At 41.5% G+C, this 18,477-nt stretch overlaps 1 protein-coding gene across 2 annotated transcripts in view; it reads left to right on the forward strand.

Moving 5' to 3' along the window:
• The window catches only part of HS2ST1 (heparan sulfate 2-O-sulfotransferase 1), a 149,476-nt gene that overhangs the window by 121,879 nt on the left and 9,120 nt on the right, over positions 1-18,477 (forward strand). For both annotated transcript variants that reach the window (XM_006120249.4, XM_075936408.1), the window contains exons 4-6: positions 2,034-2,172; positions 12,572-12,669; positions 14,951-15,108. In XM_006120249.4, the coding sequence (XP_006120311.1) occupies positions 2,034-2,172; positions 12,572-12,669; positions 14,951-15,108 (395 nt within the window). The remainder of the gene's footprint in view (positions 1-2,033; positions 2,173-12,571; positions 12,670-14,950; positions 15,109-18,477) is intronic.

An 18,477-nucleotide genomic window follows, 5' to 3' on the forward strand; every position in this document is an offset into this window, starting at 1 on the left:
CCCACAAAACAGATATTAGACAAGATCACACAGAAAAAAGTTTCTTGCCATTTCAACCAGAAAGGACACTGTCTCAACGACTTAATTACCTGCATCCTGCTTCAGAAGCCTTTTAAATCTGCACTTGAAAGGGAATCCTCTGAACTGTCATTCATGCTAAAATTTGACACTCTACGCATGGGTCTCAACAAAGACCCTAGCTTATCTTACCCATTTCAAAGATAGCTTCCCCAATTATCACCTCTAATATTATTAGCTCACAGACATTTACCTTCCCCCCGCCCCGCATCCCCCTTCTGTTCTGAAATTTGATTTGTCCTTTTCATATGTGTTCCTTTTTTTTAATTGTATTCTTTGGTATATATGGTTGTGACTATTTTCTTCCACTATTTGATCTGAGGAAGTGGGTCTGGCCCACGAAAGCTCATCATCTGATAAACCATCCTGTTAGTCTTTGAAGTGCTACATAGTCCTGTATTTTGTTTCAGCTACACCAGACTAGTACGGCTACATTTCTATCACTTTATCCCAATTGTTCTGCATCTTGAGCTGCACTTTGCTAAGGTTTCTCTGGCGTAGCTAGGATCACATGATTTTCTGTCAATACAAAATTTTAGCAGTTATAGCTGCACACAGATGTATTTGAGTAACTCAGTTTCTACTTTCACTTAAGGATGATATGCTTGCCCAGGATATTATTAAATACACCTGTTGAGCTTTGAAATTATTTAAATGTTCTTTATTCTTTCCTTTTTTCTTAGTTCTTAGTGATGTTTTATCTAAACTACAAGTCTCAAAAGGAGAAGAGAAGTAAAGAAAAATTCCCCTACATATAAACCAGTTGGATGGAAATAAATACAAGACTATTTTTGGTTATTTTGGTCTGGTCACTTCAATTAGCACCTCATTTTTTATGTAGCCTCCAGTTTGTACTATGCTAAATCAAAATTTCCTTGGGTAGCACATTGGCCTTAAATCATACAGAAAAGTCACTGACTATTATAGAAAATGAAATGATAGTTTCTGCTAATATGAGACACCTACATTTTATAATCCTAGCCAAATGGTATCAACCCTCTGCCATTCCTTGTAGTCTGCTTCTCTGTCCTTGGGGTCATGCCAAGAGTACCACTTACTTTACTAGTTCACAGAACATTTAGATTAGAAAGGCAGCAGCCGCAAGAAGCAGGTAAGGAAGACTGAACTTCCTGAGTGCTTCTATGGTGTGAATATTTAGTTGCTAGACTGAATGAAGGAATTTCTAAGGTCAGTTACTTATACCGGTTGAACCTCTCTAGTCCAGCACATTCATGGTCTGGGATGATTTTAGTTAGATGTCCTTTTATCATAGGTGTGGCCAAATTTTCCATGGTCCGATAATGTTTGTTTAGAGCCACCTGATGCTCAGTGTTCTGTGCTGTTATTTACCTCTAATTTACCCCTACATGTCTTCTAAGAGCCAAGTAAGCAGTGGCAGAGCTGGTAATGCTGTAAGACAATATTGACCTCATGTGGCATGGCATAGTCTCTGATTCAGTATTGGTCAGATCCCAAGGGTGCTGGACTAGAGAGGTTCAACCTGTGTAAATACTTTTTGCACATGATATGGATGCAGGTCAAATGTAATTACTGAGATTTCAATATTTTTTTTAGCACAAAAGATAGGTGGTTTTTTATATTTTTTTAAAAAAATACCAACAGAATTGACCTACCAGGTGTGTGGCTTAAGTTTTTAAGTTGTTCTTGTTCCTGTAATAAAGAATTTATAGTGTTGACATTTCTGGATACCTCCATCACAGTTAGAGAGAATATATTTGTTTTCAATAACTTTTTCAGAGAGCACTTTTCTGTTCTTTCAACAATAATATATAACCATAATGTGAAATATTGACTTTCTGGAACTGAAGATCTGAATTTCCTTTCAGGAATATGTATACACCTCACTTTTAGCTAATGTCAGTAAACACATTTTTTTGAGATAATGCAGGAAAAAAGATTGGTTTGACATCATTATTATTTTTTTTTTATTTCAGATTTGGTGTTAAAAAGAAACCAATTTACATTAATGTTATAAGAGATCCTATTGAACGATTAGTTTCTTACTATTACTTTTTGCGCTTTGGAGATGATTACAGACCAGGGCTACGAAGGCGTAAACAAGGAGATAAAAAGGTAACCTTTCATATCTTATTCATACTGAAGTTGATCTGAAAATAGATTTAAAATATGGTTTGGCAAAAGTCATATTTCTTTAGAAATTGCAAAAGTTTTCCAGAATCTTAATAGATATATATAGTTGATATTACACTGTGTGAAATTTTGAAAACGAGGGCTGTTTCTGGATCAGCAATGGTGATGGTGGTGATGTTGGTAAGTGGCATGCTCCTCTTTGTGTTGGTACTGAACAAAGGTATACAACTCCATATTCTGATAGACCTTTGAAGAAGTGTAAATCCAAGATTCTGACCTCTTGTCAACAACTATTTATTTGAATGACTTATTCTAAAACAAACAAACAAAAAAACCTGAAATAATTTGCTTGAAACTTTGCAAACAAATTAATTTAGGGCTAAGAAGTCTATCCAAATGTCAGTATTGTAGATCTCTAAAGTCAAACAAAAACACTGTATAAGACACCCAGAAATCCTTTCCTTAAGGAACCTGAACTGACTACCATCCCCTGAACCCAAAAGCTATCATAAAAGAAGAACATTTGCTTCGTCTTTCAATAGCAGTCCTAGTTGTTGATTTTGAACACTTTATAATATAGTAGAACTGTGTAGCATGCAAACTGCACTACCTGAAAATTGTGGCTCTCAAGAGATATATGTTCTGTACTTTCCTGCTCTTTTTAGAGCTGACCAAGACCCGACCCTATGTAGCATATTCAAGCAGCAAAATCTCACTTGCTCCATAATTCTCTCTCTCTCTCTCTCTCTCACACAAATGCTCACTCATTCACTGTTGGAATACCTCAGTTGGGATCATTCTTGTGTAAATAAGCAAAGTAATGCATTATATTTGCTGAATGCACAGTTTTTAAAGAGCTTGAATTTGACCCAATATATGTTTTGTAAAAGTAAGCTTTTTACAAAACGTAAGTACTGAAATTTTTCAATTTTTGTTTAATTTCAGTGGAAACACAGGATTTTTAAACAAAAAAGATTTTCAGCAATGTTTGCAACCTAAATAGTGCACCGTTATGCTAATACATTGGAAAATTGAAAGTGAAACTGACTAAACCAAAGTGTAACCAAATAGATTATTTTCATTTTGCAAGCAGAGCCAAATGCAAAGAAACAATGACATAGTAAGTAAGTTTTACTTTTAAACTTAGCTTTTTGTTTTTGTTTTGTTTTGTTTTTTAAACAAGACCACTAATCTGGAAGCCTTTGCTTCTCGTTGCATTCTTAGAAGTAGCTGTGTCTCTGTTCCTACTAAGGTTTTGGCTCCATCTGCTGCCCCTGCATCTTACATCCACTCACCAGATTCTCTCACGTGGGTTGAGAGAGAGGTTTCTGCTAATGAAGATATTTGTGTGTTAAGCGTGGGGTTTTTATATGTAACCTTTCAAACATTCGAGACTTTATTTCATGTTCAAGTTAGCTTCAAAATGTTGCAAAGCCTTGATCATCATAACATGTGCTAAATTAGGAGATAACTTAAAGATTGTGTGTGTTTGCATAAACAAGCAATTGTTCAGATACATTTACCGTTGAAAAACATTTTTTAACATTCATTCAACTAAAAATACAGGCAGTCCCCGGGTTATGTACAAGATAGGGACTGTAGGTTTGTTCTTAAGTTGAATCTGTATGTAAGTCGGAACTGGCGTCCCGATTCAGCCGCTGCTGAAACTGATCAGTTTCAACAGCGGCTGAATCTGGATGCCAGTTCTGACTTACATACAGATTCAACTTAAGAACCCCAGGCGTCCCCAAGTCAGCTGCTGCTGAAACTGATCAGCAGCTGATTCCAGGAAGCCGGGGGCAGAGCAACTCTGCCTCGGGCTTCCTGTAGTCAGCCGCTGGTCAGTTTCAGCAGCAGCTGACTTGGGGACGCCTGGGGCAGAGCAGCTGGGTTGCTGCTGGGTTGCTCCAGTAGCGCGGCTCCTCGGCGCTACTGGAACAACCCAGCAGCACCCCAGCTGCTCTGCCCCAGGCGTCCTGATTCAGCCGCTGCTGAAACTGACCAGCAGCGGCTGAATCAGGACGCCTGGGGCAGAGCAGCTGGGGTGCTGCCGGGTTGGTCCAGTAGCGCCGAGGAGCCGACCAGCAGACCAGGGAGACGGAGAGCAAAGCCTCGGAGGACGCCCACAGCGGGACAGCCGCGGCGCGCCTGGGCTGTCCCGCTGCGGGCGTCCTCCGCGACTTTGCTCCGCGTCTCCCTGGTCTGACCAGCAGACCAGGGAGACGGGGAGCAGCTTTTCTCACCCCGGAGGACGCGGGCAGCGGGACCACGGCTCATCTGGGCATCCCGCCGCTCCCGTCCTCCGGGGCGAAAAAAGCCCCGTTCGTAACTGCGAATCCGATGTAAGTCGGATCTGCGTAACTCGGGGACTGCCTGTATGCCTAATGAATTTCCTGCTTTTCTTGGTTAAAGAATAAGCATGAAAAGTTCAGGAACAACATTAACTGGAAATAAGGACTGAAAATGTGTCCCCTGTAGATTTGCCATACTGATAGTATAATATGTATCAGATGTTTAAAAAAGGGGAGACTTGATACCCTACTCACTGTTTCTTTGTACTTGTACTCCACTGATCATTTAAAAAACACTAAATTCTCATCTTAAACACATTGTGGGCACTCAGTCCACCTTCATGCGTTTTCTGCTGTGATCTATCCTGAAGTGATATAGGAAGACATTAGATCAAGTTTTCTTTATTTTTAAACCAAAACAATGATTGGAAATGGGTTGGGGAAAAAAGTCATTTGGCAAATTCAGTTTTGAACTGTTTAACTGGACACGTATCTGACAGAATTAAAACCAGCAATGTATTATAAAACTGACCCACTTACAGTACTTAGGTATGAAAGGAATACTTTGAGTTCTTAAAGTCACTTTTTTTTAAAAAGTCATATTTGTTAAGCCATTAAATCTGCTCAATTTTTGTATTTCCGTTGAGTTTAGAGTAAAAACAAATATTGACTGGATAGATTGATTACCAGAAAGCCTCTGTTTGCCAGGAGTTGAAAGTGGATGTTGGGATGGATCACTTGATTGCTGCTTGTTCTGTTCATTCCCTCTGAAGCACTTAGCATTGGCTTCTGTCAAAAGACGGGGTACTGAGCTAGATGGATCTTTGGTCTAACCCGCTATGGTCATTCTCAGGGCTTGACAAATCCGCTTATCTACTCGCCCGTGGCAAGTAGATTTCAGCCGGTCGCCCCGTTCACCAGCGGTTCGCACATGCACAGTGTGGGGCTGGCGAGTGGTTTTCACCGCGATCGTTGAGCCCTGGTCCTTCTTATATAACAATTATAAAGGTTTTCACTTTTAAAGCATTATTCACATCCACCTGGAAAGTGTTATAAAACATCTTATGCATGGATTCTATTGTAGACATGGGTAGTTTACTTCAAATTCCCTTACGCAAAGTTACTGAAGGCAGTGACAATACAGTGTCACTGAAAAAATAATTTGGCCTTCAGAGCTTTTCACTAGTGAGATGAAGAGTACTAACTGATTCCCATTCCAAGATAAGTTTATTGGATAGGAAGTTCATTAAAAATCAAAAATTAAAAACCTTTTACATGTAATTTGTAATCGGAACACATCTGGTGTGCAATTATTAAGAAACAATAAACCAAAAACTGACAATGCCACTTTTGTGGAATTGCTTTTTAGAAGAGAATGCACTTTAAATAACTTCCTTAGAGCTATTACCATTAGTTTCAATTTATACCTTCCTAATGGGTTACCTAATAATTCTCTGTTCTTGTACTTTAGGCTCTTGTGTTCATCTTTTATTGTGTCGTGGTAGGTGACATAAATGTATTTTGATTTTAAATATTAAAATTGTTGCCTTACACATTTGAATTGTTCCATAGCACCCTATTCTAGCTGGATATAATTTTGTAGCCAGGCTTTAATTTCTTTCACTGTTTGTAATCATTCAGATTATAATGTCGTTGCAACTTTTTTGAAGTGTTTTGGGGAAGCTTTTCTTAACAAGAGGAAACCAATTTTCCTTGCATCAGATATAAAATTCAGAAAGGTCAAAAACTCAATAACTAACCAAAGTATCCATTACCATAATCATTTACTATATATCAGAATATCATCTGAATTGCCTGCAGGCATGGATCTCTGCAGCTCCCAGTACCTGTGATTCTCTGTTCCTAGCCAACCAGAGCCGTGGGAACTGGCAACTAGCATGTGCTTTGGCCCATACCACTTCCTTCACCTTCCATTGGCTGGGAATGGTGAATCACATGTAGAAGTTAGATAACTTCTAAAGAGCCAAATAGTATTAACAATAAAATAGCATCTTTTGCATGTTTCTTTCAGCAAGCCCATTTAACTGCGTATTTTATATGATCACCTTTGTTACAGTCCAAAAACAAAACCTTATCTTTAGAAATCAGTTGAGAAAAACTTCTTAGCAAACTTATGTCACATCACTTGAAAATTCTTAAATGAAAAAGCAACTAGTTAAGGATATCTTTAACTTTACCATGGCTATGTCTAGATATCATATATACTCGTTCATTAACCCATTTGTTTATAAGCCGACCCTCCCTCCCAGGGATGGATAGGAAAAATGGCAAAATACTATGACCCTTTCATGAGCTGGCCCTAGGTTTCATTGGTTGGCATGCATCAATTACCAGCCCATCAGGATAAGCTTCTGGCATGCTGGAACATTGTTTACCTGTTGCGTCTGTAGGCACAGATTTCTGCAACTCCCAATGTCTGTGATTCACCATTCCTGGCCAACAGGAGCATCAGGAAGTTCTTTGGCCCACGCCACTTCCTGCAGCTCCCATTGCCTAGGAATGGCGAACCACTGAGGGCTGAAGGATTTCATGACTAAGGACACTCCAGGTAAATATAATGTCCTGGCCAGCAGCTTATCCTGACAGGCTGGGAGCAGAAATTTGCTCACTCTTGTTGTAGATCACTGCTGATGGAATGTTAATTCTGGACTTGCTGCTTTAAAAAAAAAAGTGCTAAAGTTTAATTTTTATTTTAATTGCATATGCATTTTTATAAAACTGTAATAAAAGAAGTACAGTAATTCCTCATTTAACACGTGCCTACTTAACACGTTTTCGTGATAGCATAATTTTTTTTTAGGGAACGTTTTTTGAATTACATGACCGTCCCCGGAATAACACGATTTCCCCAGCTGGCCCATTGCCGGCAGCTATGCGGGGCTTCCCCTGCCTCCCTGCAAAGCGGCGGAGGGTTTGCCACTTTGCCACTCACCACGCCATTCCCCAGTGACACCTCTCCCCCCCCACCCCCCTCGCTGGATGTAATGTGGGTCCCGTCAGACCTGTCACGGGCATACTCCCAACCCAATTCCCCTCCCCTCTGCTCTCCTTCCCTTCCCCAGAGTCAAACACCTCCCCTGCCTGCTATAACCCAGTCCCCTGTCTTCCCCAACTGTATGTCCCGGTCCCAACAGACACAACTGCTTGAAACGCAACCCCCACCTTTTCCATTATTTTCAATGGGAAAATTGACCCCGCATAACATGTTTTCACTTAACACGATCATTTTCTGAAACATATCTATAGTGCTAAATGAGGAATTACTGTATTAATATAAATAAAATGAAATGGATACTATATAATTTTTCTCAGTTCATGCCCATGTAAACAAATAATTTAAAAGCATGGGCTTTCTTAAAGTTCAGTTTTCCTATATTAGCTGTTAGTTTTTCTTAGTATTGTTCTACTACAGGCCTAGATTATAATTATCGGAATTTTTTAGCACGTATTTATACTGATTGTAAAATAACTTATTGACATCAATATTTCAACCATTGATAGTTGCAAAGCCTATGTTTAGTGGAGTAGATCGGTTTGAAATGAATGCTAAAAGAGTGGTGCTGCAGATCTGCATGAAATTTGAACCATCCATTTCACAAAATGCTAGACCTTACAAGTCTATCTGAAAAATACAATGAACGATAGTACTAGGGCACTTGGGTCAGCCTGCTACTGTGTAATTGGATCTCTTCAGGCATCTTGACCACTGGGCCTCCTAAATCTCTCACCAATCTACAAATATAATGTTCATAATCAATAAAATCTGTAATAAGATTTAAATATCCTGCTGTCACCACAGACATGCCAATCTATAGGTCTGTTTTGAAATAAACAAAGAACTATTATACAGTAATAAAGTAAGTAACGTTCCTATAACTAATTTTTTTCTAAGATTTTCATACTAGTATTTAAAATGAACAACAGTGAAATCCAAAAGGAAATGGCCTGCTTATGAGGTAGCATTCAGACTTAAAGCTGTTGAATATGCAGAGGCAAACAATAATTGTGCTGCCGCTCATGAATTCTGTATCAATGGGAAGCAGGTAAGAAAATGGCCAAAAAAAAACAAAAAACGCCTCAACATATTCCAAGAAGCAAGAAAAAAATGTTCAATGAGGTTCGCTTCATTTCGTGTGCCGGAGAAAGATCTCATTGATTGGGTTGTTGGATGTCGACAAAATGGATACTTCGTCACTAGAAGTGGAATTTGCCTCCGTGGTTTGCAAATGTTGAGAGATGACAAATACAAGTTGGTAAAGTCATTGGTGTTTGTCACATCAGCAAGTTGATGTACTTTCATGAGCTTTCATGGTCTCTGTCTTCATCAACAAAGATAGCACAAAATCTGCAGAGAGAGCTAGAAGAATAAATTGAACTTTTCCAAAGGTTTATTATAAAACATCAAAAGGAATATACATTTGAGCTATCAAAATAGGGAATATGGATGAAACACAAATGACATTTGATCTCCCAAGCAACAGAGAGGTAACTGGTGTTGGTGAAAAAACAGTTTTAATTAAAACTGCTGGCCTTGAAAATATCCATTTTACAGTGGTTTTTACTATGTTTGGCCAGTGATCAAGCTCCCTCCTTCCTGTTGTTGTAAAAAGAAAAACCTAACCTAAAAACATGAAACTTCCTGCAGGTGTCGTCAAGCGCACATATGAAAAGAGGTGGATGGATGAAGGTGAGACTATTGAATGGTCGGAAAAGATGTGAAATAAGAGAATAGGATCACTCCTCAAGAAACCTGCTATACTCGTTTGGGACATGTTCAGGGCACATTAGACAGATGAAGTGACACATGGCCCAAAAAATGAAAACTACTTTGTCTGTTATACCTGGAGGCTTAACTTCTGTTCTACAAGTGTTTGATGTCTGCCTGAACAAACCCTTTAAAGACAGGCTATGCAAAATGTGGTCTGACTGGATATGCTCAGAAATGGCGAAGTTGACAAAAGGTGGGACTCATATGAAACCCACAATAAACATGGTCACCCAATGCTTCAAGAATATGAGGGAGTCAGTTCCCTCAGAAATTATAGATTTTTTTTTCTAAAATGCTGAATCAGCAATGTACTTTCTGGGTCAGAAGAGAACACCATATTTACTGATGAGGTAATGGAGGCCGATTGTAAGGAATCGGAGCCTGAAGACAACACGGCTGACCTCTACGATGACAATGCAGGAGCAGCTATAACTGAAGCTGAGTTTAATGAACAGCTTGGTGAATTGGAGTCTGATTAGGACTTTGAAGGGTTAATTATGTTAAAATAAATCTAAAACTTTTGCATGTTACTTGTTCCAACTTTTAAAATACAGAAGGGTCAGCAAACTTAGGCTCCCGGCTCCTCAAGGTAAGCCACTGATGCCCCTGGACGTCTTGTGTACTTGGAGCATCCACAGGCACAGTGCTGCTCAGCTCCCAGTGGCTGTGGTTTGCCATTCCCATCCGATGGGAAGTGGCATGGGCCAAAGGACATGCTGACTGCCACTTCCTGCCATTCCTGTTTCCCAGGAAGACAGCCACTGGGAGCTCAGGGGCTCCATGCCTGTGAATGCTGCAAGTATACAAAATGTTACATTGTGCAAGTGGCTAACCTGGTGGGCTGGAAACCAAAGCTTGCCAACTCCCGATCAGGAATGACAAATAAATTGGTTCATGAGTGAGTGTGTATGGTAATATTTTAGGATTGTTACTCAGACATTTTAAGTTTCAGAGTAAAAAAACAATGGAAATCTACAAGCATGGCTAAGAGTCCTTTTTGTTAAGAATATCACCAAGTTTAGTCATCACTGGATTTCAGTCTTTTATCACCCAATTTAAGTTCTCAGACGTTTTGGGGTTCTGTCTTTCTGTCTTTCTTTCTGTCTTTCTTTCTTTTACAAATTACCTCTTTCTTTTACAAATTACCCCTATGAGACAGCGCAGGCTCTCTAGTAATAAAAATTGTTACCAAGCTGCAACTGCATATTCATTACAATGCAGCCTTAACTCTAATGCAAAATAAATACTACTCTTATGGGTAAATTCCAAGAGTGCAAACCCTAAAGACATCTATAATAACATACATGTTAATCAGCCTCAAATGTAGGTCCACATCTATACTTAATATGTTTGTAAGCTGACCATTATATGCTTTGTTTATTAAATAATGTACAGAATTGTATTAAGGAACAATGATGAGTATTTAATAAAGGCATTGATTTTGTAAATAAATTTAATCTAATTCCAAGCTAAAATCGAGGAACACAAATAACCATAAATTATATTAGTCTCTATGAACCTTACAACCATCACCACCACCACCCCCCTTATGTGTGTGCAGATGGAGTTTGTCATTTTACAAAATAGAAATGCATTTTCCATAGCAGTCATCTTACTGATATACCATCATGATTTAAGGGATTCATAACAGAGGTTCAGTTTGACTTATTTATGTTGTACAGTATGAGTGACATTCTTGTTTTGCTATATGGACTGGAAGGAACTATAATCTTTCTGTTGAGCATCCCAGAATAATTAGTATCTCAACTATGAGAACAGAATCTCTTAGGTACAAAAGTTTCTATGGTAGAATTGCTGTTGCTATAGCTGTCGAGATGTAGGTGGAGAGAGAATGGGAGGGAAATGTCTTCATTTTGTTTTATTGAGGAAGTTATTTAGCTGTCTTGAGTTTTCACTACAAAATGACCTGTGTTGCAGGTGAAATCTTATCAGCTGATAAATTTCAACTCATATTTGACATAAGCCTACACAGGTCAAATAATGTGCCCAGTATAGGTCAATGCTTTAGATACGTTGATTGATGCTGTATAAATACTTACAATGGACAGATAGCGTTCATGAAAGAGGGGAAAAGAAAATCAAATTTTTCCTTCGTCATTTCAACCAAGCATAAATCATTCTCTGTGGCAACTTTTAAGATACTAGCCACCTCATTCTGAGCTGGGGAGATTCTTAAGTTGTTTTGTAACTCTGGTTAAACATGTTTATCTTTCAGAAAAGCATCCTTTCAGTGAGATGCCTTGTTGTTATCTGTGCTGAATTCTGAACACTTTAAAGCTCTTCACTAGTGAAAATGAGTAAATGTATTTTATGCATGAAGTGTGATTTGGAAATGCACAGTTTTTCCCAACTGCAGCAATTTCAGACAATCCTCTTCTAAGTGTCTGCATCTTGGGTTGGATTCCTGATAACAATTACATGAGTGGTAGAGTCCTCAGTATTACTGTGTCTATAGCCAGTTAAAAAGTGCAAGTCTCATTTTTAAAGAAATCTTTTCAAAAAGTAATGTTTTTTTTAATGCACAAAACACAAGAAATATTGTAAAAAGCTTGCTTCATAAGAATAATATATTTCCACAGAATAAAGAGTCCTATATTCTAAACATGTATCCTATACCTGGCTTGAAGAATTCGTAAATACTTGCGATTCTGACTGCTGTATGTTTTTTATATTTCTTCCCATCCAATGTTAATAGAACTTTTTATTGTAATGGACAATATAATCTTAAACCACTATGCTTCACTGAAGGTATCCGTGTAAGTAGAATGTCATGTTTATAGTTTTTTCTTCAGAGTGAAGTTGGATTTAGTAACTTTCATGTCTATCTTGAAGCCATAGTATTTTAAGTTACAAACTCAGATTTGAAGAGATACCAATAATTTGTTAGTGTGGTAAAATATTAGTAGAATATTGATCCTGTCATTTAGAAAAACAAACAAAAAAATGACTTTTTGCAGTAATGTTATGGCAGCATTTGGGACCATCATTGTTTACTTAATAAGGAAACACAATGTGTAATTTTGCTGGTTCTGACAGAATTCACATTTCTGCAGAGGACAGACTTAAGCAGGACTTAAAGAAGTCAGTTTCAGTCACATAATGTTAAGACCAATAGTTTGTCTTTATAAGTTATTTTGAAAACAAAGTTGGTGAAAAAAATCTTTCCCCTCACATCTTGTGTTCCACTGTCTCCAGCATATTTAACAACTAACCATGGTAATATGTTTGATATGTAAGGTTTGGATTTATAGCTCACTGTACAACTTTGTCTTTGTTCCAGACCTTTGATGAATGTGTAGCAGCTGGAGGCTCAGACTGTGCTCCGGAGAAACTTTGGCTTCAAATACCATTCTTCTGTGGCCACAGCTCAGAATGCTGGTAGGGAGATAAAATTGGCTTGAGCTGCTAATCAAGTATATTATCACTATAATCTGTATTTAATAAGTGAATATGTGGTGGAAGGTTAGATGTTAATCGACAATAAGAGCATCTGGAGTATACCAGCATGTAATTCACTGTAGTGCATTTTGTCAGTTTACCTTCCAAAGGCATTTGACTTTAAAGGATTCATGCAACTACTTTCCAAGGAGTAAGCTTATTACAAAACAAATGTTAAAAGTGTGCCATATGAATAACTATAGTTTCCATTAGAGACCCTGGTATTACAGATTCAATAGCAACAATTCCTTGTTGAATCAAGTTAAAAGTGTATATTTGCCTCAACTAAAGTGTTTTCCTGTTCAAGCTATTTAACTTTTACACAGAGGGAGAATGATATAGGCAGATTAGTTCGAGGTGCTGTTTTGCTAAGCTGTATACCAAATTGTCAATAATAAATGTATCTTAGTTGTTTTGAGATGGCTTAACTGTACATGTGAATCAAGCTTTTTTGTTTTATAAAGAAATCTCCAGGGAATTGGTTTGAAAATTACATACTTGTGTACAACTCCATTCAAGTCTTTTTAATTCTGTGTGATAGCGAAATTGCTGCTATCAGTAGAAACAAATACACTGAAGTAAAGACACTGGGCATTATCAAGTCTGTTATCCCTAAATTTGCTGGATTTAATCATAAGCATAGCATATAGCCACTCAGAGACTTGTACTCCAGTGCAAACATTATATAAAGGGGGTCGGCCTCAAGCGGCACTTGAGCCAATTTCCTGTGGCACTGGGGATGGGAGCTCAGCTCCATCTCTACCCCCTGCGCAGCTTTGGCTTCCTGATAGAAGGGGTAGGGTTGGAGGAGGCCCACGCACGTGTCTCTGGGGCTGCCCCTACTCAGCCTGGGCATGCAGCTTCTAGAAGCTAAGGGGTTAATGCGCCCTCCCAGCTACAGGCTTCCTGCTTCGGGAAGGGGCAGAGCTGGGGTTGGGCAGCTGGCGCACATGTGAGCCATGTGCAGGGTCGGGGTAGAGCCAGCAGTGGGCAACCCCAGAGCGGCTGGGCTGGGCTGGGGAGGGAAGAGACTTTGCCTCCCTCCTGGCCCCTCCCCCCATCTCTCCTCGCCCCAGCACTGCTGCCCTGCCGGTGAGTGCGCTGGGGACATAGGAATGTGGGGGCAGGATGGGAAGGGGCAGGGGTACACTGAGAGGCATGGGGCGATGCAGAGGATTAGGCTTCAGGGGCAGGATGGGAGGGGGTAGGGGTTGCACTGAGGGGCATGGGGCGATGCAGGGGAACAGGCTGGGGCTGAGGGGAACAAGGGTGGAACAGAGGAAAGATGTGAGGGGGGGTACACTTTTACTTTGCAGACGCTGCACTTTCCTTTACTCCTCACTTCTTTGCCTCCCTCCCCAATTAGCTATTTGGTTTCATTCATTCAAAGCTTCAGCACTAGCAAAATGGCGTGGGCATAATTATGTAATTAACAGTGAGTTTCCATTAGCAACTGGTAGTCCATGGTAAATTTTGCATTGCCACAGTTGGTCTATGGGATGGGCGGTGGAGAGAGCTCCACCCTCTTCCCCCCAGTACAGCCCAGGGCAGGAAGGTTCAATCTTGGCACGCCACTTTGAAAAGGTTGCTGACCCCTACTCTATAATGTGGGCAAGCCTCATATACCCCAGTCTTGCATTGGGACCAGAGAGAGAAGAAACTTTGAGCCTGTCTGTACCCCCTTTCCTCTCTGGCAGTAGTAACCAGGAGAGAGGGGAGAGATCGCAGCTCTAGTCTTTTTCCTTTGTGAGGCCAGCTTTATTTTTAACTGTGGTAATAAATATGACTTGATAAAGCAGAGAAATTATGCAGGTGGGATAAAGAGGGGAGGCCATGTTCTGCCTAACCTCATTTTTTGAATAGGTAAAAAAATAGTAGTTCTGATTACTTGAGCACAGAAAAAAGTAAAATTTTAGAAACCAAATTAATTAAAAGAATAACTGTATGAATGCTAAACCCGAGTGGGTAAGGTGTTGGTATTAGCAAGACGCTGTTATGAACAGCCATGTAAAGACTTAATCTGTGACATCTGGATTTTGTGTTGACATAACCTCAGGTGAGAGATATTGGGGAGAGGATGTTAGGTAGAGGAAATTAGAGGTAGGTGTGATTTTAAAATGAGTCTTTTGCCTGTGCAAAGATGTGAAGAAAACTACATATAGGAATCAAGAATTCTTGGCTGACTTCAGAACTTTGCTCTAATTGCTTCTTATCATTTTAGGAATGTGGGGAGCAGATGGGCTTTGGAACAAGCCAAGTACAACCTGATTAATGAATACTTCCTAGTGGGAGTCACCGAAGAGCTTGAAGACTTTATTATGTTATTGGAGGCAGCTTTGCCCCGGTTCTTTAGGGGTGCAACAGAACTGTACCGGACAGGTATTTGAATAGTTGTTTTCACTCCTTCCTTATCCCTTTCTCAATTATGCTTTCTTTCTCGTGATCTTTTCAGACCTGAGTGAGCAGTCTTGAGTCTCTGCCAGGGTTGCTTCTCAATTGTCTGATGTTGCTATGCAAGTGGTAGAATCATTGCAAAAGAGTTTGACTATCAGTTTTATTATGCAGGCCAAAAATCTTAAGTTGCTTCAAGCATTATATACAACTAAGATGGAGCATTTGGTCTGTGTATCATTTCTATGAGTAACATGTTATCTATATATGCAGGTAAAACATGGTAGGTAGGTTTTAATAGGAAAAGCTTCACCAAGCCCCTCGACAAGATGAGGAGGGCTGACTCAATGCTCCTAAAGGAGGGGTCTTGGACAGAAGGGTGGGGTCTCGTGCCGAAGGGGTGGGACCGGGGCAGCAGCAGCTAGTCCTCAGAGCCACCTAGAGTCTCCACTTTCTCCCCTCTCCTTCCCCGTTGGCTGGCCTGGGCTCACTCCATAGAGAAACGGAGATTCTAGGACCCTGACCTTACAAACTGCTCTGTACTGGGAGATTTTTGCACTCACGTGGAGCCCTACTAAAGACATTATGGCTCGGCCGGACCCTTTATCTGTATAAAATTCCAAAGACGGGTATCTGTACAAATATGGAGGTCTGTCTGTATGGATCAGCTTTCAAAATAGAGGCCTAGAACAAGAGATAAATTGGAGTGGTAGGAATTGAAGAGCCAGCCCTAACAAAGAAAATAGGAAGTGTGTGCTTCTTTTTTCTTTGATTGCTTCCATGCAGCTACACATTTTCTTTTAAGTGACTGTAACCAGATGCGCCTCAGTGCCAGAATTACCTCCTGCTGGACACGCTGGGAATTAGGGTTTTTTTTGTGCTGGAGCATCCCCTTCTGGTCAGTGTCTCTCCCACAGTTACCTATTTTCTCCAACTCTGAGTACTGCCCTAACTCAGTGTCCCATCACTCTGAGGCCCTCCCCCTCTGGGAACCCCAACCCCCCTATGCCTATCTTGCCTCAATGACCCACTGCTAGTCATCATTTAGCCCCTTACCTCAGGGGCAAAATATAGTCCAAGATGGCCACTCATCATTGGCAAGGGAGTGTGGACCCTGGTGCCTTTGCCTCCTCTTGCTGCCTCCCTACAGCCTTAGTAAACTCTGGCCTTGCTGTAGGCCTGGGGAGCTTGCCTGGCCAGAACTTCCCCAGCTCTGCCTGCCTTTCCCAGCCCTGCTCTAACTACAACCCTAGTATTCTCAGTCCCTGCAGCCTGAGATTGAGGTCAGTCAAGAGCTCCCAAACTCTCCCTGCCTCTTCCCAGCACTATCCTGTATCAAAAAGTATCCAGCTTCTCTGGCAGCTAGATTCCTCCTGCTCCCCAACCAAAGCAAGAGTCAGTCTGTCTTTCCTCCCCTCCCAGAGCTTTTATTTATACTCCCCTCAGCGGGGCCCTAATTGGCTAATGCCTGCCTCAGCTGTGGAGCTTTGATCTCAACCCTCTCCCAGGGCTGGCTTTTACCCTTAAAAGGCCAATGTGGAGCAGACTCCTTGTCAGTGACATTAAAAACAACACCTTTGATATATTTAAAGCTAGAAGTATCATTTAGATTTCAGACGAAAACTATTAAAAAGTATTTTTGGACATTTCCAAAAGTGTTGTCCCAGGAAAATAAATCATTACTTGAGTGAAGTCACTGCAGAAAAGCAAATTGGCACTTTCTTTCAATGGTATAATTTTCAGAAATACTGTCTTTTGGAAGTGGTATTTGAATGATTTGTGTTTTTATATATGTACAGGCAGTCCCCGACTTACGCGGATCCGACTTATGTCGGATCCGCACTTACGAACGGGGCTTTCTCGCCCCGGAAGTCGGGGCGAGAAAGCCCCGTTCGTAAGCTGCTCCGGTGCCCCTGGTCTGCTGGAGACCGTCTCCAGCAGACCAGGGGCACCGGGCGGGTTCCCGCGCTTCTGAGGCTTTGCCAGAGCAAAGCCTCAGAGGCGCGGGGAACCGCCGCTGCTGCCGCTTCAATCTGGGTGCCTGTGGTCTGCTGGGGACCGTCCCCAGCAGACCACAGGCTCCCGGACTGAAGCCGCAGCCGCGGCGGGGTCCCTCCCTCTGAGGCTTTGCCAGAGCAAAGCCTCAGAGGCTCTGCTCCCCGTGTCCCTGGTCTGCTGGGGAGGGGGGGGGGGGCGCAGCTAGTGTGCTCCCCCCACCCCCAGCAGACCAGGCTTTTGTTTTGGACTCTGGGCAGAGCAGCTGGGGCGCTGCCGATTGGTCCTGCAGCGCCCGCTCTGGGCACTACTGGACCAACCCGGCAGCACCCCAGCTGCTCTGCCCCAGGTCCTGATTCAGCCGCTGCTGGTCAGTTTCAGCAGCGGCAGAATCAGGATGCCTGGGGCAGAGCAGATGGGGTGCTGCTAGGTTGGTCCAGTAGCACCCAGGAGCGGGCGCTACTGGAGCAACCCAGCAGCACCCCAGCTGCTCTGCCCCAGGCGTCCCCAAGTCAGCTTCTGCTGAAACTGACCAGCGCTGACTACAGGAAGCCCGAGGCAGAGTTGCTCTGCCCCGGGCTTCCTGGAATCAGCTGCTGATCAGTTTCAGCAGCAGCTGACTTGGGGACGCCTGGGGTTCTTAAGTTGATTCTGTATGTAAGTCAGAACTGGCGGTCAGTTTCAGCAGTGTCTGAATCTGGACGCCAGTTCCGACTTACATACAGATTCAACTTAAGAACAAACCTACAGTCCCTATCTTGTACGTAACCCGGGGACTGCCTGTATTAGGTTATACAATTAATATTGATGCACAAGCATATAATTTCTTAGATTGCTGGCTTGTGTCCATTCCACATTAGGTTCCATCCGTGGTATCCTTAAGGCTTCTCCTCTGTTTTCTGATGCTACACACTGATGCGCTGGTGTAAGGGGTGCTGCTGACCCTATGCTCTTTCAGTTCCTTCTTAATGCCTATAATGGTTGCTGGGACATCTTCTCTTGCTTTGGCAAGCATTTTAACGGTATTTTCTCTTAAGTTTACTTTATTAGTCTTTGTTGTGTAGGTAGTTAGTCCCCCTTCTTGAGAGTAGAAGGCTTCCCTTTGCCCAGGAGCTAGGTATTTTCTGGTCCCCAAGCTTTAAACCTTGTGCCTCCCACATTCCAATAGTCTTATGCCTCATGTATGAGAGTGATGTCAGATCTATCAGGACTTTAAGCTTCATATGAAGAAAGTGAGGCAAGACTGAGGGTTATCCTAATGGAAGCTGTTCTTAGACCAGTGTTGGAGCCACGCATCTCAGATTCTGCACCAAGCACTTCAGCTACATGTGAAGCATCTCTGGCACCACACGGTTCTTAACC

The sequence above is a fragment of the Pelodiscus sinensis genome, chromosome 9 (assembly GCF_049634645.1).
Source record: "Pelodiscus sinensis isolate JC-2024 chromosome 9, ASM4963464v1, whole genome shotgun sequence".
Classification (NCBI taxonomy): Eukaryota; Metazoa; Chordata; order Testudines; family Trionychidae; genus Pelodiscus; species Pelodiscus sinensis.